This window comes from Schistocerca piceifrons, chromosome 2, assembly GCF_021461385.2.
Source record: "Schistocerca piceifrons isolate TAMUIC-IGC-003096 chromosome 2, iqSchPice1.1, whole genome shotgun sequence".
Classification (NCBI taxonomy): Eukaryota; Metazoa; Arthropoda; class Insecta; order Orthoptera; family Acrididae; genus Schistocerca; species Schistocerca piceifrons.
In genome coordinates, this window is record NC_060139.1 from 755,412,391 (window position 1) to 755,439,591 (window position 27,201).

The following is a 27,201-nucleotide window of genomic DNA, read 5'->3' on the forward strand; positions in this document are numbered from 1 at the left end:
TTGTGAAGGAATCTAAAATACAAATGTTACTCAGAACACTGGTTGAGATGGACCCACTTGCTGTAATGTTGGTAATCATGCACCACATACGAAAAATACAGTAAAAATATTAATGCTCTACCTACCTTGTACATCATGAATGAAATAAAGTGTTTTTTTTTATTTAATTTACTCCAATTACAATATTTCATGCCACTATGGTAACTACATTCAGATGAGCTAATTTTTAAACTGATTCATGACATAAAATCAAATGAGGAGCAGATACAGGAGTTGGGTGATTATTTAAATAATGTACAAATTAAAATTATTCATAAAATATAATTTATTATAAATTATTATTCTAATTTGGATATGACTAGATATCCAGTCTAGAAAACATTTGAAATAACTTCACGAAGCTTATAAACTTAAACAACAAATATTTGCACATGTATTACGAAAATTACAGTACGAGAGGCAAAGAAAAAGAGCAGTCAGAATGTGAATAATTCTCTTTTCCCTCAAAGAAAGAAGGATTCTGTTTAACACGTTTACAGTTTTTTTGTACTCTATGATGAGTGTAAATTATTTTTGTGTGTGTATTTTTTTAATAACAGCATTTACATTCATACATATAGTCTCACAATTGTAAAGTCATTTATTTATGATAACATAGTCCTTCATACTTCTTAGAGGGAAGACAAAAACTGCCAATTAATGCTTATTTCTGACGCACACAATCATGAGCAGAATAGCACATCACATAACAATGCAAAAGGAGGTAACTACGAAAACTGCTGAATTGTTCTGTAAAATCAGCTCATAACATGAAGGAAAATAAGCTACAGTGCTTTCTAAACAGTCTTTGTTGGTCAAATAGATGGTCCCTTGGACTTACGAGAGATGTATATCCCTCCGAACTGGAAAAAAGTCTTACTAACTTAACTTATGCACAAAACTCTATATATATATACACTTATGAAAATATTAAAATCTTTGCTTTGGCTTTTTCTAATTCACAGACTCACTCTCTGTAAACTACATTATTCAGTGGCATATTAATGGTGTTACCACTGCAAACAGCAGCTAATTACATACACAAATTAACTTGTAAAATCTGTAAATCTGGCCAGTCTTTTCCCGTTCTGCAAATGTCTAGACTTATTGTTATTTTTAAACTAATGTCATGAAATACACAAATCTTCGACAGTTTTCAAGTACTCTGTGGATTCTATTGTACCATCAATAATGCTCGAACTATCATCCCCAGCATATTCACTGTCTGGTAGTTCCTGCTTAATCACACACCTCAACTCATGAGGTATCTCAGTATCCATTTCAGCTTCTTCCATTTCAGCTTCTTCCATTTCAGCTTCTTTGGTTTCTAAGTCGAGTTCCTCTAAAAATTTCTCTTTGTCTGCAGAACTATCATTTGTATCACCACTTTCCTGGTAATCGGCTTCCATGTCAATTGGGTCACCAGTATCTAAATCAATTGTGACTTTCTTCTCTGCATTTATGTCCAGGTTTACACAAGCACTTTCCTCTTGTAAAATTGGTTCAAATCTGTCCTGAATATCCACAGAAGTTCCCCTATCTTTAAATGCTAGATGTTTTCCTGATCTTTCACAGTCCTCAGAGGGCTGGTCTTTACCAGTTTCTACACTGTCTGTTTCACCAGTTTCTTGTCTCCATATCTGTATACATCTACTCTTCATGAAACATTCTGTTGCAAACCTCTTCTGAGCAAAGTGCAACTTATGATGTTCATGTAAAAAATGAGCAGATGGCACAGAATAATCACAGTAATCACATAGGTAATTTGACTGTATACCAGATGCTGATGTGTGCTTCCTAATATGGATTTCTAGGTCATCATGTTGAGGAGTCGAATAGGGGCAATGGGGGCACCAGTAGCTTTTCTGCAACTGCTCCTTGAAAGTCTCTTGCGATGCTTTCAGACTTTCCGCATGTTTCATCTGCATCAATAACAGTATTTGCCGATCTGCTACAGTCATCTGAATTGGGCCAGGTTTAGAAGTAGATCCAATACTCTTCCTGGCACGAATTCCTGCTGGTTTACTAGTCTCTTCTGGCTGAAACTGCACCTCAGGCTCTGTTACTGTCACTGGCTCTGGTTCTGGTACTGGTGTCGTTACTGGTCCTGATTCTGGTTCTGGTACTGGTATCGATACTGGTCCTGATTCTGGTACTGTTTCTGACTCTTGTTCTGCTACTGGTACTGGTACTGGTAATGCTACTAGTTCTGATTCTGGTTCTGGTACTTGTGGTGGTTCTGGTACTGGTACTGGTACTTGTGCTGGTACTTGCTCTGACTCCGACTCTGGCTCTGGCACTGGCTCTGGTTCTTTCTGCTGCTGTGATTGTAGTTCCACTTCTGACTCTGGTACTGATGCCAGTTCTGTTTCTGCTTCTGCTTCTGTTTCTGTAATTTCTTCTTTTATATCAAGTAACTCATGATCAGACTTTTTTTTTTCAATCAACCGTGCTGCTTGGGCGTCATCATTATCCTTGTGTTTACGCATATGCTGTATGTAGTTGGCATAGTACTTTACAGAGTAATCACATTTTTCACATCTGTATCTCTGCTTCGCACCATGAAGTGAAAGGTGTGTCCTGTATTGCTCACGTTTCTCAAATGCTGAAGGACATTTGTGACATTTATAACGTTTTTCTTTCAGTCTACCATTTTTTAAGTAAGTGGGATAAATAAAGTCGGGATTTCCATGCATAAGAATTCCAAACTGTGGATCTACATGCAGCTGTGGACGCTCTTTTGAGACAGATTGTAATATGCCACTTCTTTCTGGTGAAACCTTTTGTGAAATGGTCTTTTGTTCAGATGCATCAGACTGTGGACAAGTTTTGCTGTCAGAAACACTCTCAGGTGATACTTTGTTTGTTGTGGATAGAAGAGAAGAGTCTAGAGGAAATATTCTATCTTGGTGAACATTTTCATGTTTAATTAAGTGACCAAATGTTTTAGCAGTGTAGTCACAGTATTTACACTTGTACTGTCCTTGGCCTCCATGCATTGATATGTGATAATGTAAAGAATCACTTTTAAGAAATTTCGCAGGACAACGATCGCAGGTATAATGCTTGTCAGTTCCACGTGGATCCATTCTGCTGTCCTTTTTTCCTGACTTGTCAATAACTACCCACATGACATTAGCAGCCTCAGAATTGTCAACAGCTATCTGTGGCCGAGGATATTCCTGACACGATCCGTACATTTCAAGAAGCATGTCTGTTTTTTTCTGGTATTCATCTGTATGGACTTTCATATGAGCAAGAAGGTAGGGTCGCTGCTTAGCAGTGTAGGAGCAAAACTCACATACGTGTGACAAATGGAAAATATGGTACCTACGGTGAATTTTCAATTCCTTTTCACACAAGAATCTTGCAGGACAGCGAGGACAAAAGTAAAGACTTCTCTTGGTACTGTCACTTATAGACACAGAATCCTCCAAAACTGAAGGGTCACATTTTGGATTTTCATCTTTTTTAGAAGTTTCTGTGCCATCAGCAGCTAATGAGATGTCTTTATTTGAATCAGAACTTCCTGTTTGTTCATTTTTAATATTATTTATAGGTTGCTTAGTACCTGTACAATCACTCTCAATATTCACCATTGCAGAGAGCTCTTCAAGCTGCGCTTCATCTGTTCTAGAAGGATCTACCAGGGCATGAATCTGACCATAGAATCCTTGATGAACTTTAGCATGTGATGATAGTACTCCAGCATTATTACAAATGTAATTACATTCTGGACAATGGTGCTGAACTAGATTATTGCTTGACTGAGCTTTCCCTCCACTATCATTATGACTGTTAACATCTTTGGTTCTGTCAGTATGCATTTTCTCATGTTCCAGGATATTAGCTTTACGAAAATTTACATGTGGGCAGTATCGGCATTTGTACATTTTAAAAAATTTACTCTCTCTAGAAACCCAAACTAATGGCACCTGTGATAAACCACTAGTATCTAGAGATGTTAGTCGGTGGTCTACCATTGATGTTGGCCTCTTAATGTCCCCAGACACTGATGTTTGAACTTGTTCATCAGCACTTTCATCCTGGCTCTCTTTTCCAGACTTGGTGGGACTTTTCTGGGGTGGAATAAGAATGCCATGCACACGCAGATGCTGATGAAGTAGGTGGCGTTTGCTAACATTATATGAACAGATACCACATTTGAAAGGTGCTCCACGTGGCCTGTGAAACTGCTTGTGGTAAAGAAACTGGCTCTTGCTGTTACTGAGATATGGACAATTTGCACATCTGTAGCGTTTGCACATACTTCCATCTGTGCCAGTCTGTTGCGGTGAACTCTGAAACAAAATGAGCACAGAAAGTGTACCATATTCCATCTGTCTAGACAATTCTGTCAAAAAATTTGAACATTAAATACACATGGAAATATTACCACTGAAAATTAATGTCTACTATTAATACAAATTAACACAGTATGACAGCCACTGAAAATAGAACTACAAGTGTAAAAAAAATCCATGTAAAAATTAACCTCACATTTACATAAAGCTAAGCACATCACATACAAAGAAATAACGTGAAAAACATAGTCACAGAACAACATCAACATAAAAAAATATGTTACTATAAAGAAATCATCTTCCTATGAGATTTGACATTAGTTAAATCCACAATGGATATAATATTAATCCATTATTTCAGGGAAAAAAATTCACAATTTGAGTAAAAGGTCAAATATTAATTGTACAAATGATATGAATGCAACAGATCATTATGGATACATATTGAAGCTGTCTTAGAATCGACTCAGATGTCTCCCATATCTGCATCAGCAACCCAATTATTTCGGTTTATTGTCATTTTTAAAACTGTGTCATCTTTTCCTATGGTCCCTAATAAAATGTACCTATTTAAATTTTATTTCTGTAAACTCTTAGTAAGAGTACTGAGCTTCAAAAGTCACATTTGAAGTGCAAAACTGTGTCTTCCACCTCAAAATCACTCTCTATTTGTACACACTGTACATAAAGCACATAGTGTTAATAACATAACTTACTTTCATTTCCATCAATGAACACAAAACTTTCTAGTCCTTAGACTACCAATTCTGGTCAGTGATGACCATCTTCCCATCTGTTTTACGTCCTAATAACGAATCCATAGTGGAAATGTCAAGAAATACACACAAAACCAGATTAGCTTTGTCACACATATTTAAAATATGGTTTAAACTAGGCCACAGTGGTGGCAAAGCCATTCTGTTGACAGCGCTACTTTTCAAAATAAACAGTTTACTTTGAACTGTAGCACTGTATGGCTCTGCCAGCACTGTCACCTAGTTTACACCATCTTTTAAACATGTGCAACAAAGCTACGCTAATTTTGTATGTATTTTTGACAATGCCACTATGGCTTCATTATAGGAGGGGATACCCACAGAAAATGGAAATAATGTTGGCGTGGGCAGAGCTTGTGTAGTACGTATTTCTGCCGCTAGGCATGTATAGTGCAACTCGCTGCCAATTCAGTGCTGCGTTTGTTGTTGACATGGTTTTTTCTGTTCATCTGCAGTGACCATTTTTGCTAGCACTGCTTTGTTCTTGTTTCATTTTTTATGATGGCAAGTTTAAGTGAACAATGTGCAGCTGTGATATTTTGTTTTCTATTTGGTAAAAACGCTGCTGAACTGTTTTAAGGTTGAAAACAGCTTATCAAGATGACGCTATGTGTAAAACTCAAGTATATACGTTCTTTGCTCGATTAAAAAGTGGTGACATGTCGACTGATGATAAACTTCATTCTAGATGTCCATCAACTGCCAAATCAACAAAAATATTCAAAATATTCGAGAGCTTATGCTCACAGGCTGACGACAAACAACTGATCAACTGTCAGAAATTAGAAGGTTATCTTGGAGCTCCACTGAGCAAATTTGAACGAAAGATTTGGGCAGACCTGGTTCTTCCACCACAACAACGCACCTGCACACACAGCCATCTCTGTTAGACAGTTTTTGGCTAAAAATGGCATGGTTTTGCTGTCCCACATGCCTTACTTGCCTGACCTTGCTCTGTGCAACTTTTTATTATTTCCTCACACGAAAAGCAGAATGAAACAACATCGATTTGACAACACTGAAAAGGTCAAGGAAAAAAACAAGGGAAGAGCTGTCAGCCATTTCTAAAGATGACTACAAATCTGTTTTGAACAGTGGGAGCACCAGTGGGACAACTATATTAGTTGCAATAGAGAGTATTTTGAAGAGAATAAGGTTGTTTTGTAAACAATTTGAAAATAAGTAACTTTTAAAAAGTAAATCTATTATTTTTTTTTATTTTTTTGGCTATCCCCCCTTGTATTAGGACATGTTTTAAAATCAATCTGAAGATGGTGATCATGACCAAAATTGGAAGTCTAAGAACCAAAAAGTTTTGCAATCGCTGATAGAAATAAAATAAATTTATTCTACACTTCCTAGATCATGGTTGTAACCCATGAATGTGTCACAGTTTGTGAAACTGTAATGTCTCAGACAGAATTAACAGGACAGACGAGAATATCTAATTATCATAGGAGTACTTGAAGATTGTGCAGAATATTGGGAAAATTGTAGAATTTCAAAATACTTTAACTGAACGATAAAAGAAGGAAGTACCAAAAGGTTCAGAGAAATTGAGAAATACAGAAATACAAGTCTCTTAGGAATGAAATAAAATCAAGTTCAGGGAAGCCAAGGCAAAACAGCTGGAGAAAAAGAAATCAAAAATGAAATGTTATTGGAAATGCTGATTCAGTGTATAGAAAGGTCAAACTACCTTAGGTGAAAAGATTAAGATTAGATCAGATTTAGTTTTTGTTCCATAGACACAAAAATGTGATAATTCTCATGGGTGTGGAACATGTCAGAAACAATAACGTAAAAAACATAAAACATTTGAATACAGCACCTACTACCCTGATCATTTGTCAGGATATTGTCAAAATAGGTGAATACATTACAGTGAACTGGAACTGCTAATATTTCCATAATTAATACGCTGTCAGAATGAAAAATTGTTACACACCTTTAATAAATTTTAAAAATTAAAAGCAAGGGTGTCATTATTTGTATTGCAATGGGAATTTCACTTTTAAATAAAAAGAAGAGTTTACATAGGTAGAAAGAGTACATTGAAGACCTCTACAAGGGGCAGGGTTTGTCAGATGATGCAGCTGAGGAAGAAATGGGAATCTATATGGAAAACAGGAATCCAGATTTAGTCATTGTTTAATAGAGCTTTGAAAAATCTGAAATCATTGTGGTTTGTGGCAGCCAAGTGACCATTCAAGTCGGTGTGTAGAATCTATGCATCTGGAGATATACCATCAGACTTTTGGAAAAATATAATCCACACAATCCTGAAAATACAAAGGGCAGATAAGTGCAAGAACTATTGCACAATCAGTTTAACGGCTCATGCACTCAAGTTGCATATAGAGGAATGGAAAAGAAAGCAGAGTGTCTGTTAGATGATCGGTTTGTCTTTTGAAAAGGTAAGGGCATTACAGAGGCAATTATGATATTCCTATTGATGATGGAAGCAAGACTTTTAAAAAATCAACACAGATACTTGGCATTTGTCACCTGGAAGAAGAATTCAACAACGTAAAATCAAGCAAGATGTTCAAAATTCTGAGAAAAATAGAAGTAAGCTATAAGAAAAGACAGATACTAACATATGGACATGAACCTAGAGGTAACAATAGGAATGGAAGAACAAGAATGAAGTGCTTGGATTAAACAAGGTGTAAGAAATGGATGCAGTTGTTTGCTCCTACTGTTCACTTACATATTGAAGGAGCAATGATGGAAATAAAAGAAATATCAAAGAATGGGATTAAAATTCACAGTGAAAGAATATCAATGATAATATTTGCTGATGACATTGCTATTCTCAGTGAAAGTGAAAAAGAATTACAGGATGCATTGAATGGAATGAACTGTGTAATAAGTACAGAATTTGGATTTAGAGTGATCGAAGGAGGACAAAAGGGTTGAGGAGTTGCAGAAACAAGGTTAGTGATAACCTTGGGTAAATTAAGTAAAGGACTTCTGCTACATTGGAAACAAAATAGCTCATGACAGATGAAGAAAAGATGACATAAATAGTAGGTTAACACAGGGAAAGAGGGAATTCCTGGCCTTAATCTGAGGAATAAATTTTTGAGACTTTACATCTGAAGCACAACATTGCACAGTAGTGAATTAAGGCCTACGGGTAAACAGGAAAAGAAGAGAACTGAAGTGTTGGAGATGAGGTACTGTAGAAAAGTCTTGAAAATTAAGTTGACTGATAAGGTAAGAAATGAAGAAGTTTCACACAGAATTGGTGCAGGAAGGAACATAAGAAAAAAAAATTGACAAGAAGAATGGACAGAATGACAGGCATGTGTTAAGACATGAGGAAACAACTTCCATAGTACAAGAGTGAGTTGTAGAGAGTAAAAACTGTAGAAAACAGAAATTAGAATGCATCCAACAAATAGCTTGTATGGTGCAAGTGCAACTCTGAGATGAAAAGGTTGGCATAAGAGAGGACTTCATGATGGGCCACATCAATTAGTAAGAAGACAAAAAGGAAAAAAAAAACTGAAGCCTGAAGTTAACTCATTAATGTATGTTAAGCAGCACAAAGAGATACAACATGGCTAGAATCACATCAGGAAGTATTAAATAATGTTTTAACTAAATTCTGCTAGCAAAAGAAGTAGAAGAAAGCAAGCTAGGGTTTAACACTCTGTCAACAATGAAACCATTAGAGATGGACTGTTAGCTCAACTGGATAAACTGATTCCAAAGAGGGGATTTATGGAAATCACAGGAAACTAAATCAGTGTGCCCACAGGAGAATTCGAACTTGCCTCCATCAGAATAAGACCTTGAATTGTAGCAGTGACAAAATGAATGGATAATAACAAAAAGAATGAAGATGAAAATGTAGAGAGACTTCTATTTGGTAAACTTATATTGGTAAGCAGAAATAGAGAAGCAGATGATTTAAAATTCCAATAATAGTTTCTCTTCTGCCTTTTTATGTTTCTTAATTATGATCTGACACTTGTACATTTTTCCTTTGTTTAACATCAACCATATATTTTCTCTGGAACTATTTGTTATTAGCCCTATTCCCAGAAATTTTTTCTTTGTATCAGCTCCATTCTGTATTTACTTCCCCCTATTGTCCACAAATTTATTTAAAAACTGAATGGTTTCATCAATTGAAATGGTTTTCGTTTTTTATCATCTCATTATCAATTATATTTAATGCACATTTCACTGTTTTACTACAATAGTTAAATCAACTTAAAAAGAAATATTCGAAAATACAATTTTATCTGAACATGAAGTGTATCTTAATCACCTGCCTATTGAATTTTCCGCATTCGGGAGGACAACGGTTCAATCCCGCGTCCGGCCATCCTGATTTACGTTTTCCGTGATTTCCCTAAATCGCTCCAGGCAAATGCCGGGATGGTTCCTCTTAAAGGGCACGGCCGACTTCCTTACCCGTCCTTCCCTAATTCGATGAGACTGATGACCTCGCTGTTTGGTCTCTTCCCCCAAACCAACCAACCAACCTATTGAATTTTCAGCTTTCAAAGCAAATTTCCTTTTATGTCACATTCATCTCACTGCCAGTTTTCTTTGCATTAGACCTTAGTGACTGTGCAGAGGAATTTTTGCTGTGCAAGTACTGGAGATTATTGGAAGAATGGTTGTTTATATGCCTCATAATATACTGCAACAAATGTATCTCAACAGCCCCCATGTGAGTAAAATGTAATGTGTCCCATAACACTCATAAATTATTCAGTCAAAACTGTACCAGAAATTTGGTAATTTACTTCTCATGAGGTAATTTGTCATTTTGTCTTTGCCTCTGTCAATTTTGATAGTTCTGCACTTAATCTGACCAAATTATCACTTATTCAGTTATACTATGTACATATCAGTTATCTGCCATACACTAGAGCCTTATTTCAGGGTGAGCCATATAAACATTTTGCATTAGAACTGTCACTCTCAGCATCCTGTCAATGAACCAAAGCCTGTCAATTGTATTTCTTAACTCACAAGTTAGTTTCTTATACTGGAACTTTGAACACTTACATCAAACTGTAGATATAATTATTACTGCGGGGGTGTGCTGAAAAGTAATGCTTCTGAATTTTTTATTCTGTTCTCAATGTTGGTTGAGGTATTACATGTCATGCATATTACTTGGCTGACTTTGCATATTGCAGCCCTCTTCCACCAGAGGACACTGCAATGTAGTGTGTAACTTGGCAGTGTGAAACTTAACTATGTCAGTCAACAAACAGTGTACTGTAATCAAGTTTCTCACCACAGAAAACATGCCTCCAATTGAAATCCATCAAAGAACAAAAGCTGTGTATAGTGATGATTGTAATGACATCAGTAATGTGCAATGCTGGGTTCTGAATGCTCTTAATGAAGGAAATGCCTCGTGCTAAACTCATCAGGTGTGACAGAGCTCAGAGTGGACAACTGTGTACAGCAACTGACGAGACTCATAGGAATTGAGTTGATGGACTCAGACAAAATCACTGTATAATGCACACACAGCTCTTAGGTAATAGGGGCATGTTGCTAGAGCATGTACAGACCATCACTACAGAACTGTTACAGAAAACTGTATGTATGCTGGGCGCCTCAAATGCTCACTACTGACACAAAACAGAGATGATAAGCACATATGTCAACAATTTCTTTCGCATTTTGAGTGTGAGGGGGATGGATTCCTTAACAACATTGTGTTAGGTGATAAAACCTGGGTTCACCATTGTGATACCAAATACAAGAGAGCATCAATTGAGAAACTTAAAAGAGCATCTTCAGGGACATAATTTTGATACTGATGAAGTGGTACAAGCAGAGGTGGCAATATGGTTCCATCAACAAAATCAAACATTTTACAGAGATTATATCAACAGACTGGTGACTCATTAGGAAAACGTGTTCATCACTAGGGTGCTATGTTAAGAAATAAATAGGTAGACATGAAGAATAAAGATGTAGAACGTTAATAATGTTTTATTTAAAAAAGCTTTAAGAGCTTTCAAATAAAATTTGGAGGCATTACTTTTCAGCATGACCTCATATACTGTGTTTCTGAAGGTGTGTACAACCCTCCATCTACTTCACAACTGGTGAGAAAATAATAGATTGGTCAGTCTGTTACTAAAAATAAGTTTTCAGGAAAGGACTCATTTTCAAAGCAGTTTAGTTAAAACTATGTGTGCCATTCTTGATGTAGAATTTTTATGATTTATTAATATCACTTCATGTAAATCCCAAGGTAGTTAATATGTACAGACATGATTCTTTCATTTTTTCCCCACAACAAAATGGATGACATACATTAACAGATGTCATTCAAATGCTTAAAATGTCCATAAACAGAAACTAATATCAGATTTCAACAATATACTAATAAATGAAGAGTGACAGATAAAGACGTTATAAGGAAGACAAAATATTATGTTCCAACAAAATATTTGTACATGGAATTGCAAACACAAAAAAAATATCTACTTCTCAGATAGACAAAGTTTTAGTAGTCAAACTTTTTTCCTCATGATTACATAATGACTGTGGATCTCCCATGAAATTCACTACATTCAGGGTGTTCTTTTCTCTTTAAGAGACCTTTCTTTCCATAGTCTTCTTATACTTTTTCTACTTTCCTTCCATTTTGAATGAGAAGTAGTATATGTTATTGCAATAGCTTCATTTGCAATATTTTTCATATATGATACTTAACATTGTCCAAGTTCAGTTTCTTACCAGTTCATTCATCTTCATTGTATCACAGGTCAGACTACCTTTACAGTGAAACAGAGGCAAATAATGCCAACAGATACAATACCAGGAATAATGTTAATTTTGTGACATAAACAGAGGAAGAATATTCAGCAATTATAAACACAATTTAATGCTCAGCACTCACCTATGCTGATATAAGCTCATCAGATGAAATATTTGTCACTGCTTTTGGAATACAGTAGATGCATGTAACTAGTACCAGATGGCCAGGTGACTCTCAGACACTGATGTAAGTCATGACAGTGAATTGGTGTGTAAGTGCCAGACAGTTGCAAGTAATCAGCACAGTGAGATGGGTCAATGCAGAGACGTGACAGATTGGGTTGGGAGCTATTGTGTCTGGATATGGCCCAGATACCATGGACTGTCCAATGTGTCTACAAGCAATGGTGCTATTTTTATTTTATTTTATTTTATTTTATTTTTTTTTTTTTTTCCAATGAGCTTCACTGGACTACTTGCGACCCCACAGCATTATTCACTTGTTGACCTATAAACATGTGATGATTGGATGGCTGATACATGTTTTGCTGTACATATTTGACTGCAGATGCTTTCATCTTCCTAATATACTATATGTGTGTATTTTTATGTTCATAAATATACGATGGCAGTGGTTTTGCAATACCCAAAGTATAAAAATAGTCTGGTCAGTGTTGCAGATGTAGGAAAAGACAAATGTACATCACTTGTTTAAATGGTATTTGCAACTGCTGCCCCAGGATCACATCCTTATTTACACACTGAGGCTGGGATCTTTTACACTTTCTTCTTCTTTTTCTCAAAGATCAATCAAATTAAGCCTTGGACTTTTTACTGCATCATATGCTTTCCCTACCTGGTATGTGAAATCTGTATAGTAACCTTTATCTGAAGCATTTCCTTCTTTTCTGTATAGATATGGTAATTCCTTATATGAAGTCACAGTTTTGAGTGGAGTTCTCAGTGAGGACCCCCTTGGAATCTTTAGGTTGTTGTGTTTGTCTCTGTGCTTGCTCATAGCCCACATGAATTGAAACGACTGGGAATTTCCACAGTAGAATCTTTACAATCAATCTTACACCCAGAAAGAGCTGCAGTCCTGCATCACTACCCGAGTTTAATATAACTGATATGTGACAGTTACTCTGTGGCAGTTACTCTAGAGCATGCCTGATCAGGATTTGCGCTCCTGGAGCAGACTTGTGCTCCGTGAGTGCAGACGAGTCTGCTTGGTACTCCAGCTTCCCCCAGCACTGCACTATTCCGAGCCAGTGAGTGAATGAGACAGTTATATGCTGAAAGCTGCACACATAACAAACTCAGGAAAATGTGTTTCCAATACAGAGCAACCACTTCCAAAAGGCAAATATTGCAGCATGCTTTTATAAGCAGGAATTTTTTACATGTGTTTATTTTCAACTTTTTGTTTTTCTGCCAAAGCAATAATTTTACTAGTAGATTAAATAATTACATTATATACAGTGAACAGAACACAAAAAGCTTTACAAATAAATATTTAACATTAAGTTTTGATGTTTATAAATTTATACACATTTTAATTTTAGAATACACAATATATCTGTAAATATGGCTTGTGATACAGGCAAACAGATGGTGTTATGCAAATTAAAATCTGTTAAACCTGAACAATGACTGGAATTTGTCAATTTCATAACACAAAAGAAAACGGTCACTCACATTTGTTGAACCAAAGATTGAAACAACTTCAGCAGTTGAGGATATTGCTCTTGGAATAACATTTCATAAAAGTCTTGTATCTTTCTGTATTGGAAAAACACATCATTGAGCTGGATGCCACACTGTAGGTGTATCAGCTCAAGTTTGAAGTAATGAGGTACATCAGCAGGAAAAACTGAGAATGACCTGACAAATAAATCTAAACAAGTCTTCAGCTGTGCAGAGTCTTGTAATCTTTTTCAGAACTTGTGATGAAATGTTTCAGTTACTGAAATGTAGTCAGTCATGTCTGGTCCATAAATGACTGCCTTGAGTTACAGGAAATGTTGCACGTCATGATCTTGAAGCTGATTTTTTCATAGCATCATTTTTATTTCGACAGCATCAATCTCGTCCATCATACCTGTTTCCAAATGATTCTCCCCTTGCATTAAGACACCTAATGATTTCAAATAACTGGTGATGCTGACCATAAAAGAATTTGTCACCACTCTACTTACCCTGAACTTAGTTTTTTCCCTAATGGCCACCTTCAGTTGAGCCAGCATACACTGTTGTTCGGCACAAGACAAGTGCCTCTTATCATCTGTGTGGCTCGCGTTGTAATGATGTTCCAGTAAGTGTTATTCAGCTCACAATAATGTGATGGCATATTACACATTTTGCAAGGACTTTAAATGATATGAAAAGTAGAGCAATTCCCATTCAGCACGGAACACCGTGGCTTCTCCATTTTATACTTTTTGGACAAAGCACAGCTGCCATAGTATTCCTCTTGCAGAACACAAATCTAATTTCATGGAAGCAGTAGTATCAGAAAAGTGCCAGGCGTCTGACAAGGTGACAGCTCTGTTTGGCCAGGCCTGCTCTAGAGGTTTCACACCCACAAATGTATCATCTCAAAACCCAGTCATATAGTACTTGTCATGTTGGTTGCCACAGACTGAAGTATTTATGTATTTATCTCCCCTATTTAGAACAGTGACGATCTACACAAAACTCATCACATTTGAATTAATTTTGTTAAATTATGTTAGATTAAACTGTTTGTTCCATAGAGGCATAGTAAGGGGATGTGGAAGACAGCAGAATAGTTCCAGCTGCGAGCATTCTACACGGACTGTCCTGTGCATAGTGTGACAGGTTCATAAGATGAATTCTACAGTGAACCTTATTTAATTAGTTAGTTGCATGGTCTATAGATCATTTGAACAACTTTTTTTATCAAATGATGTGGAATGAATAAGTTTACTTAAAACTAGGGTTACAGGCATAGTGTTGCACTGTAATGTCAGGCACTCTGGCAATTATCTGTGGTGTCCCGAATTAACACCATCTGATATTAAGCACATATTAGATAAGGTGAATGAAAGAAGTGGAGTCTTTCCAACAAAGCAAAAGCACAGTGTTTACTGCTCCCGTGAAAGTAGCAACACGGTTCTCTGCTCGCTTAATACTGAGATAAGTATTGCTATGAAATGATACTGCTTATGCAAATTAATCATTTAAACAATTTCAGTTTGCTTTTTAAGTTGTAAATCTCTGATTCAAAAAACCTTTAGTTTATCATGTAGGCAATGTAATGTAATCACAATGAAAAACGTTAAAAGTATGACAATACCAGCAGTCACCTAATGCGTCAATAGTATTTACATGATGTGGAAGTTTTTAAAGGCAATACAGGACACAAATGTATTTAAGAGTTACAGAAGTTACAATAACTGACTGTCATCTCTCTCTCTCTCTCTCTCTCTCTCTCTCTCTCTCTCTCTCTCTCTCTCTCAGAATTGAAGAGAAAACAGTGCACAGTACCAGAACAGACTCATGTTTCAATAATGGGTATTTACCTCATTCTCTTCTTCCTCCGAGTTTTTGTCCACAGACATATCAAGATGATAATTGTCATCACCTGACTCTGCATCCATAACACCATGTAGCTTCATATGTTCTGATAACTCACTGCAAAAATCATCATCATAGTTTCAGTCTGGTCCTTTTTTTAAATTAAATTTTTGAAAATCAAAAATTACAATGGAAAGCCTTTTAAGAAGAGAAATATCAAAACTGGGATGTTGACACGCAGACGTAATTTCCAAGTAGTTACCAACAACTTTAATTTTGAAATTGAACATCAAGCTTATAGAGCTCTGATAATCTCAATTTTTGTGAATTCCTAAAGAAATCCTGGAGTTGCTATCACACATGGTCGCATTGAAACATGATATTTTATTAGACCACTCAAAGCATGAAATAATAAAATACTTCAGTTTTTTTTAATTCCAGGTACAATTACTTCTTTTAGAAAAATGAGTGAAAGGGTTAGTTTCTGTGATACGTAGTTCTTAACAGTACATCATTAAATACATAAACAGTTATCAAGAAATTTTTATTATTACTTTGCCATTTCAAAACACAATGTAATTTAAATTATACCTTTTGTCAACAACAGAGTATGAACACATTGTACATTTGAGATCATTCACACTTTGGGAAGCATGGTTCTCAAGGTGTTCTTCTAAAGCGTTCTCGAGATTTGTTATGAAAGGACATATGGTACATCTGAATGAATCATCTGAAATTAAAAAAGAAAGAACTAATCAAGTATGATTATAAGTATATTAATACAGATTATGCTAGAATTTACACTGCATAAAATATAGATATTGACGTACGAGGTGTGATCAAAAAGTAACTGGGACTCTTTAATTTCCTGGGATTTATACAAGAGTCTATGAGCAGTATAAACATTCCAAAGGGGGTTGAGAAGATGTTAAAGATGACAACTGCCCTGGGCATCCTAGCACATCAATCACTGATGATAATGTGGAAGAAGTAAAGGAAATGGTTCTGGAAAATTACTGAATAATTATCAGAGAGGTTGCTGATGATGTCAGCATATCTTAGGATCATGCTAAGGAATTTTTTCAGATTTTTTGGTCATGAAACATGTATCAGCAAAGTTTGTTCCAAAACTGTTGAATTCCAACCAAAAACGACGACATGTAGACATCACTTCGGAATTGTTGGATGAAATTGACAACATTCCAGTACTTCTAAAGTAGAGTATGACAGGTGACAAAACTTGGGTATACGGGTATAACACTGAAAGCAAGGCCCAATCATCCCAACGAAAACTGCCTGAAGAGTCAAGACCGAAAAACAAATTCAACAAGTTCAACCACATGCGAAGGTTCTTCTCACTGTTTTCTTCGATTACAGTGGGATAGTGCATCATGAGTTCCTGCCATATAGTCATATGGTCCATGAGGAATACTACCTGGAAGTTATACGCTGTTTTCAGAAAGCAATCCGAAGAAAACAACTAGAATTGTGGTAAAACCACTTGTGGAAATTTCATCACAATAATGCTCTCAGACCTCAATGCCTTTTCATGATTTTTCAACAAAAAACAAAACTGTTATGTTGCCTCAGCCACCATATTCATCGGACATGGTCCCCTGTGACTACTTTCTATTCCTGAGGCTGAAGAGAACCATGAAAAGACATTGTTTTGCGACCACTGGTGAGGTAAGAATATAATAACTGAAGGAGCTGAACACCATATCAAAAAGTGAGTTCCAGAGCTTCCAAGATTGGAAAAAGTGCTTATGCAAGTGATTATATTTGCAGGGGACTACTTTGAAGTGGACAAAGTTGATACTGATAAGTAATGATTCTTTAAGAAAAAAAAATTTCACTTACTTCCTGATCACACCTCATATGCTAAGGTTGAGAGTAAACAATAACAATACTATACGAATAAAAGAATAAAACAATTTTGATGTTATAGTGGAATGACAGATTGTTTTTAACACTATAACAGAACCATGGACCTTGCCGTTGGTGGGAAGGCTTGCATGCCTCAGTAATACAGATAGCCGTATCGTAGGTACAACCACAATGGAGGGTTATCTGTTGACAGGCCAGACAAACATGTGGTTCCTGAAGAGGGGCAGCAGCCTTTTCAGTAGTTGCAGGGGCAACAGTCTGTATGATTGACTGATCTGACCTTGTAACACTAACCAAAAAGGCCCTCCTGTGCTGGTACTGCGAAAAGCGGAAAGCAAGGGGAAACTACAGCCATAATTTTTCCTGAGGGCATGCAGCTTTACTGTGTGGTTAAATGTTGATGGCGTCCCCTGGCGTAAAATATTCCAGATATAAAATAGTCCCCCATTCGGACTTCCGGGCAGAGACTACTCAGGAGGACATCGTTATCAGCAGAAAGGAAAATGGCATTCTACGGATTGGATTGTGGAATGTCAGATCCCTTAATCAGGATGGTAGGTTAGAAAATATAAAAAGGGAAATGGATAGATTAAAGGGTTATAAATACAAAATCAAATAGGGGTAATGCTGGAGTAGGTTTAATAATGAATAAAAAAATAGGAGTGTGGGTAAGCTACTACAAGCAACACAGTGAATTCATAATGGTGGCCAAGGTAGACACAAAGCCCCCACCTACCACAGTAGTACAAGTTTACATGCCAACTAGCTCTGCAGATGATGAAGAGACTGATGAAATGTATGATGAGATAAAAGAAATTATTCAGATAGTGAAGGGAGACGAAAATTCAATAGTCGTGGGAGACTGGAACTCGATAGTAGAAAAAGGAAGAGAAGGAAACATAGTAGGTGAATATGGAATGGGGCTAAGAAATGAAAGAGGAAGCCACCTGGTAGAATTTTGCACAGAGCATAACTTAATCATAGCTAACACTTGGTTCAAGAATCATGAAAGAAGGTTGTATACATGGAAGAGGCCTGGAGATACTGGAAGGTTTCAGATAGATTATATAATGGTAAGACAGAGATTTAGGAAACAGGTTATAAATTGTAAGACATTTCCAGGTGCAGATGTAGACTCTGACCACAATCTAGTGGTTATGAACTGTAGATTAAAACTGAAGAAACTATAAAAAGGTGGGAATTTAAGGAGATGGGACCTGGATAAACTGACAGAACCAGAGGTTGTAGAGAGTTTCAGGGAGAGCAAAAGGGAATGATTGACAGGAATGGGGGAAAGAAAAAGAGCAGAAGGAGAATGGGTAGCTTTAAGGGATGAAATAGTGAAGGCAGCAGAGGATCAAGTAGGTAAAAAGACGAGGGCTAGTAGAAATCCTTGGGTAACAGAAGAAATATTGAATTTAATTGATGAAAGGAGAAAATATAAAAATGCAATAAATGAAACAGGCAAAAAGGAATACAAACATTTCAAAAATGAGATCGACAGGAAGTGCAAAATGGCTAAGCAGGAATGGCTAGAGGACAAATGTAAGGATGTGGAGGTATATCTCACTAGGGGTAAGATAGATACTGCCTACAGGAAAATTAAAGAGACCTTTGGAGAAAAGAGAACCACTTGTATGAAGAACAAGAGCTCAGATGGAAACCCAGTCCTAAGCTAAGAAGGGAAAGCAGGAAAGTGGAAGGAGTATATAGGGGGTCTACACAAGGGTGATGTACGTGAAGACAATATTATGGAAATGGAAGAGGATGAAGATGAAATGGGAGAGTTTGACAGAGCACTGAAAAACCTAAGTCGAAACAAGGCCCCAGAAGTAGACAACATTCCATTAGAACAACTGACAGCCTTGAGAGAACCAGCCCTGACAAAACTCTACCATCTGGAGAGAAAGATGTGTGAGACAGGGGAAACACCCTCAGACTTCAAGAAGAATACAATAATTCCTATCCCAAAGAAAGCAGGTGTTGACAGATGTGAAAATTATCGAACTATCAGTTTAATAAGTCACAGCTGCAAAATACTAACACGAATTCTTTACATACAAATGAAAAAACTGGTAGAAGCCGACCTTGGGGAAGACCAGTTTGGATTCTGTAGAAATATTAGAACATGTGAGGTAATACTGACCCTATGACTTACCTTAGAAGATAGATTAAGGAAAGGCAAACCTACATTTCTAGAAATTGTACACTTAGAGAAAGCTTTTGCCAATGTTGACTGAAGTAGTCTCTTTCAAATTCTGAAGGTGGCAGGAGTAAAATACAGGGAGCAAAAGGCTATTTACAATTTGTACAGAAACCAGATGGCAGTTATAAGAGTCAAGGGGCATGAAAGGGAAGCAGTGGTTGGAAAGGGAGTGTAGCCTATCCCTGAAGTTATTCAATCTGTATATTGAGCAAGCAGAAAAGGAAACAAAAGAAAATTCGGAGTACGTATTAAAATCCATAAAAACTTTCGAGGTTCGCCGATGACATTGTAATTCTGTTAGAAACAGCAAAGGACTTGGAAGAGCAGTTGAACAGAATGGACAGTTGGTTGGTTGGTTGGTTTGGGGAAGGAGACCAGACAGCGTGGTCATCGGTCTCATCGGATTAGGGAAGGATTGGGAAGGAAGTCGGCCGTGCCCTTTCAGAGGAACCATCCTGGCATTTGCCTGGAGTGATTTAGGGAAATCACGGAAAACCTAAATCAGGATGGCCGGACGCGGGATTGAACCGTCGTCCTCCCGAATGCGAGTCCAGTGTCTAGAACGGACAGTGTCTTGAAAGGAGACTGTAAAATGAACATCAACAAAAGCAAAAAGAGGATAATGGAATGTGGTTGAGTAAGTCGGGTGATGCTGAGGGAATTAGATTAGGAAATGAGACACTTAAAGTAGTAAATGAGTTTTGCTATTTGGGGAGCAAAATAACTGATCATGGTCAAAGTAGAGAGGATATAAAATGTAGACTGGCAATGGCAAGGAAAGCGTTTCTGAAGAAGAGAAATTTGTTAACATCGAGTATTGATTTAAGTGTCAGGAAGTCGTTTCTGAAAATATTCGTATGGAGTGTAGCCATGTATGGAAGTGAAACATGGATGATAAATAGTTTGGACAAGAAGAGAACAGAAGCTTTCAAAATGTGGTGCCACAGAACAATGCTGAAGATTTGATGGGTATATCACATAGCTAATGGAGAGGTATTGAATAGAATTGGTAAGAAGAGAAATTTGTGGCACAGCCTGACTAGAAGAAGGGATAGGTTGGTAGGATATGTTCTGAGGCACCAAGGGATCACCAATTTAGTATTGGAGGGCAGTGTGGAGGGTAAAAATCATAGAGGGAGACCAAGAGATGAATACAGTAAGCAGATTCATAAGGATGTAGGTTGCAGTAGGTACTGGGAGATGAAGAAGCTTGCACAGGATAGGATAGAGTAGCATGGAGAGCTGCATCAAACCAGTCTCTGGACTGAAGACCACAACAACAACAACCAAAAAAGGCAGTCCAGATCACAATAATTTCTGATTTATTAATTTCGGTAACTGGTATCTGCTATACTTAGAAAGAATAAAAACTGTTTGTGAGGATAGGGGGAGTGGAGAGAAGAGATCTTCATATGAATGGCTGTCAAATAGTTTCTGTTCAATTGTATTGCTGCAGTGCGTATGCAATACAGCATAACTCCAATGTGGGTATAGAGACACTGACAAGTAGGCAAGGGATCAATGTGGCATTCATGTCTTTCCAACATGTGTGCGATAAATGCAGATACATAAACTACAGCGACATTATTAGCAAATTCCTCTGAACAGGACCAATGTGCTGTTATTTTTTTTTCTCAGCTGCTGAAGGACAAACACCGGTAGACATCCACTAGAGAATAAGGAATATGTATGGGGCAGTACATATGTTGAAGACCACCATTGTGAAATGGTGCCCAACAATGTGTGCTGCTGCTTCATGATAACACACGTCCCAATACCGCAAATGTCGTGATGCGGAGGGGTTACAGCATCTCAAGTGGGAGACACTCTGTAGTTGTCATCTTCCCCCCCCCCCCCCCCCCCCCCCATGTGACTATTACTATCACACCTTCAGTCCCTTAAAAAAAGTCTTGAAGGGTCAATGATTCCTGTGGGATGAATATGTGCAGCAGGTACAATTAGTTATGCACTTCTTCTTGCAGGAGGACACAGTATTTTATGAAAGAGGTTATCTTCCACCTTGTGTGTCGATGGGATGATCTCCTCAATGCTCATGGTGATTTTGCCTGACTGGCATACCAATTCTGGACTGTACATCCTTCAAACGAAAACTTTTTGATCATCCCTTACATGTACATCTGTGACTTGAGAGTTACAGTACAGCATGTGATTGATAGCAGATTGACTTTTCTTAGTTGGCCCCTTTAAACTTGTTATGAACAATAAAGCCACTTAAAATACTTGATAAGACATCATGACACAATGTTAACTGTGTAAAAAGGAAAATATAATTCATAGAAGTGTCAAATTCACAGTGACAGATGGCCAGAACTTGCCTCCATGAGATACAACTTGCAACAAAATTGACAGAAGCATAAAAATTGATAAAAATCCTAGCACCTGGAATCTAAGGTTCCCTGTTCAGGCAGGAAAGAGAAACTGATTGGTGGATGCAGGAACAGAAGCCAGATGAAGAAAAATGTGTCAGAGAGAATGGCTGTGTCTTAAATGTTGCACATGTTGCCAGCAGTAGGGGATATAGTACACAGTTGAGCATGGCTGCATGGAGCGGGTTTTATGAAGAGTCAGTTTAAAGAGTAATGGTCTGGGAATACTTTAGTGTTTGAGAAAAATGTAGGTCAGGGTGAAAATGACATTCAGCAATGGACAGTGTGTGGAGGATGAAATAGATGAGCAATCTCGTTTCATTCTATGACTTGATAAGGCCAAGCCCTGAAGACCAAATTACTGAAGCAGTCAAGCGTAGGTGGTACTTGGTAATAAGAAGGGGTGGTGGCGTCCTTCTGGTGTGTTTTGGAAATAGAAGCTACAGCTTTAGGACTAAGAGAGGAGATCTGTCTGTGGGCCTGGTCAGTAGGATAGTTACAAGAGTGGAAAGCATTGGAAACCACACACATAACCATGTTAAGTAAACAATCATATATTTTGCTCTTCATGGAAAATGCTTTTTTTAAAATAACAGTGACATTTCTATGTGTTCGAGCAATACATTTATCCTACTGTTTTTAATTTAAGTCAATCTTTGATTTTAATTTCTAATTGGAAGCTTTATTAATTCAAAAAAGTTTTCCCTATAGAGAATCATGACAGCGTAGTTTTATCATGTAAGTGTGATGGAGCCTTCTGAACACTGTCAAAATATTTAAAAATGTCATTTATTTAGTGTTTAACAGCTGTTACAAAAATGTGTCTTTGCCATATAACTGCAGAATCTGCATACCATGTGCTGAGAAAACACCTCTGGCTCTATACTGGACAGTTCTTTTGTTCACAAACATTTTGAACTGTGTTATATGATTGCAGAAGAAGAAATAATTCATTGCATCAACTTTCACCAAACACTGTGCATGGTACATCAAACATATGACACAATTACTAATGAGTACATATTTTGTACAGAAAATTATGTTTGAGCTTTCATGTCTCTTATTATTGTTATAGAATTACTGTTGCAGTAGTACATGAACCTCAGGTCCATTTAAATAATGTTAATAAGAGCTTGGAAAGTGAAAAATCTGAATTTCCTTTAGCAGTCATTATTTTTCACTTCAGACTTACAATTGATTATTTTTACAACAATATAATTACACCACGAAATTAGAGATTCAAAGAAAATCAACCTTTAATCCATGGCTTTGCCCACATACATGCATGGTACATAGCACACACCTCCTCCTCCCTCCCCTCTCTGTTCACCTTCCTCTCTTTCACCTCCTCGCCCCTCAATTGCCTCATACACCGCCCTCTCTCTCTGTCCATATTGTCCTCACCCTCTCTCTGTCTCTTCCTTTCCCCTCTCTCTCTCTCTCTCTCTCTCTCTCTCTGTCTCTTCCTTTCCCCTCTCTCTGTACATCTCCTCCTCCCCCTCTCTCTGTTCATTTCCTCCTCCTTCACTCTCTATCCATTTGTTCCTCACCCGTTCTCTATCCACCTCATCCTCCTCTCCCCTCTTTATTATCCCTTGCCCATGCCCATTCACACGTATACCCCCTGGAGCGCATTCCGATACTATCCACTCAATGTGCCAGTTGTGCAGGGCAACCTACATGTCAGGGGTTACCAACATTTTTTCACTCCAACCCCACCCCTATGAGAGATTGGTGGTACTTCTTTCCAGACAGTTAGCAGTGAGTGTAGCACATTTGCTTGGGAACAACCCAGTGGTTGATGAGATACGAAACATACATACATATCATCTGTTCATTTTGTAAAGAGCCAAAGTTTATTCACAGCCTATGCTACAAAGTCAGCTTTGGCTCAGTGTGTGTCGAGAGTCGTTAATTCGATATAAGTCTAAAGACCATATATGACTTTGGAATGATATTCACTTGTTTTTAGTCACTACCAACCTTAGCTACTAGTCTCATATTCTCATAGCCATATTATTTCCAGGTTTATTTTACCCATTTGTGACTTGCAATTCAGTTTTTTACTTTCAAAGTGAGTTAGTCTGATGCTGCTTCACGGGGTTGATACCTTAAACTCCTTCCACTCCCGTTTGTGGGAAGAAAGCCGTGATTCAGAGCCAAGCTCACAAAATGATGATGAATGATGTAAAATTCTGTGACATGGAAAAACAGCATAACAAACTGCTACACTTATTTGCTCAGTCTAGAAAGTGAGCTGCTGTCTGCACTGGAAAAAGTGTGTCCATCCTAAAGAGACTCCTGAAGTTTACTAATGGTTATTCTGGTGAATCTCCAGTAATTCCAGGAAAGAAGAAGAGGCTAGTTTCAGTAATTCTTTTACTTGACAGTCCTAGTCCTAGTCAATTATTTTAATATGGCATTCAATTACTGCTAAATCACAACTATGTATTACATATATTATATGATATACTTTTACCTCATATAGTGTAAAATGCTTGCAAAGTTTTTACGGAACATCTTTATTTTCTTTACATTCCATGAATTTTGAGGAATGGTTTCAGGAATTAGTTTTGCTGAACCTTCCTCCGCAGTCAGTGATTGTCATAGATAATGCATCACATTGTAACAGACAGCTTGACAAGACACCAATGAGAAGCAACACGAAAATGATAATGATGGAATGGCTGCGGAAGAACAATGAGAAATCGAGTTCTCTTCTCTCTGATTGAATTACACAAATCAGCAAATAAAATTTGTGCCATCAACGAAATGCCTTTAAGTCTAAGTCATAAAGTCATTCGCTTACTGCTGTACAACTGCAATCTAAATACAGTTTAACTCGCCTTGGCAAATGTTATAAGAGATTTCAGAGAATACAGGGTAACTGGGGACACATCCAGCAAAACCCTATAAAAGCTTGCACATACATCTCTTCAAAGTGTCGCTGCAGACAACTTGAGAGCACAATGCAATACAGTGTCAAAATTAGAAACTGAGTACTGGAGAAACAATGGTATAATGGAAGTTGCCATCAATGATATAATTATTAATGTGCACACAGCTCACTTGAGTGGCCATGAATCAGAACAGTCCAGGATGGACAAATGTGTTAGTGTCAGTCTGAATGAAACTGATAGCCTGGAGTGAATCCGTATGTAATGTTTAGGTAACTGAACGTATTATGTTCAACACAAGCAAAAATAAAAGAAGTCATTGGTAATGTATTCAATGTTAGTAAATTTTACCTCCATCTGTTCAAAGTAGATTTGATGTAATTTCACGTAGCCACAGTGTTCATAATTGCTTTACAGTTATTAAAAGTGATGAAATCCACATAATACATATAACAATTTTGTGATCTTAAACTTCATGTTATGATGCATCTGTAAAACACTGTTGTTGGCTATGATAGGTTGGCTATGACAAAACAGGTTATGACTACCTGCTTAATAGCTTGTTTGTCTGTCTTTGGAATGAAATATATTACTAATTCTGCATATCAGGGATCCAACAGTTGGTAGCTCTGTGGAGGTATGTGGCATTAGACGTCTACGCAGAGGTCATGTAACTCATGTAACTAATGGACCGTTGATTTGCATACGTGGTGATGGCATCTGATAGTGAGTCAGATGGGTTCCATGGGATTTACACTATGTGATCAAAAGTATCTAGACACCCCAAAAAACATATGTTTTTCATATTAGGTGCATTGTGCTGCCACCTACTACCGCCAGGCACTCCATACCAGCGACCTCAGTAATCATTAGATATCGTGAGAGAGCAGAATGGGGCGCTCCGTGGAACTTATGGACTTCGTACGTGGTCAGGTGATTGGTTGCCACTTAGATGATTGGGTGTCACTTGTGTCATATGTCTGTAAGCAAGATTTCCACACTCCTAAACATCACTAGGTCCACTTTTCCTGATGTGATAGTGAAGTGGATACTTTTGATCACATAGTGTACATCAGGTTAAACTTGGTCACTGAAACATCAATGTGAGTTCACTGTAATGCTTCTCAAACCACTGCCTGGCTCTGAGACATGGACAGTTATACTGCTGAAAGATGACATGAAGAGATGCAGATGGTTCACAGCTGTCAGCATGTCTTTGATTACTACCACACATCCGGTGCAAATGCAGGAGACTGTCTCCCAAAGCACAATACTTCTCCCACCATCCTGCATCCATGGCGCAATGCACGTTTCTAGCCACCATTCACCTCGATGACAGTGTTTTTGGAGACAGTCATCGAACTAGTGCAGCAAAAATGTGATTGACCCAATGAGCCGACATGTTTCCATTTATCGACAGTAGAATCCTCATGGTCCCATGCCCACTGCTATCATAATTGATGATGTTGTTGGGTCAACGTGTGAACACAAAGGGGTGGCCTGGGGTGGAGCTCCATGTTCAACAATGCACAATGAACAGTGTGCTCTGAAACACTTGTGCATGCACACCAACACTGTGTTCTCTCAGCAGAGATGCCACAGATCACCATCTATCTTATTTTACAGAGCAGACAAGCTCTGAACCCCACATTCTGTCAAGAGACATGGATGTCCAACCATTTAACACCTAGTGGTAGTTTCACTGTCCTTCTACCTCTTTTTGTAATGCTCAAGACAGTAGCATGTGAACATTTGACAAGCTTCACCATTTTAGAGATAATCATTCACAGGTTCTGTGTAGTAATGATCTGCCATTTTTCAAAGTCACTTATCTCAATGGATTTCCCCAAACTTCCTCAGACTTTTATTGTCAGCCACTAAGATGTTTTGAAAAGCATTAAAAATATTTTTTCTTGGTCTGTAAATAGGCTGGCACAGAGATTCCAAGCCTGTAGATTGTGCTGTTGTATATGACCATGAATGGCTTCTGTACTATGTCCTCAATATGTTTCAAGTGTCTGTCATGTTTAGAATGGTGTTCTGTGTAGTTGTGAATGATTGTGTTCGAGCTAAGTGACTTTGCATGTGGGCAAATTGTTGGTGCTGATACATTGGATGCTTCCATAACCACACTGATCAGAACTGGATTGGAAATCACAATTAATGATTTTCTCAAATGCTTAAGTTCAGCAAAATTTTGTGTGTGTATGTGCTGATTTTGGAGACAAAAACATAAAAAGTAGGACTACTTCATACACTTCTATTCTGTAATATCATATGAAATAATTCCCTGGGGAAATTCCATAATTAGACATAAATTATTCATAATATCTGGTGTCCATCCTTCATTTACATATAGGTAATTGTTCAAAAGCTAGACCTTACTAACAACAGCATTATTACACAATTACT

At 37.5% G+C, this 27,201-nt stretch overlaps 1 protein-coding gene across 1 annotated transcript in view; it reads right to left on the reverse strand.

Moving 5' to 3' along the window:
- Positions 1-378: 378 nt before the first annotated feature.
- Positions 379-27,201, reverse strand: part of LOC124775827 — a 77,953-nt gene continuing 51,130 nt past the window's right edge. Inside the window, exons 9-11 of the mRNA XM_047250661.1 lie at positions 16,004-16,142; positions 15,418-15,529; positions 379-4,340 (exon numbers count right to left, since the gene is read on the reverse strand). Of these exons, the coding sequence (XP_047106617.1) occupies positions 1,167-4,340; positions 15,418-15,529; positions 16,004-16,142 (3,425 nt within the window). The 3' untranslated portion in view covers positions 379-1,166. The remainder of the gene's footprint in view (positions 4,341-15,417; positions 15,530-16,003; positions 16,143-27,201) is intronic.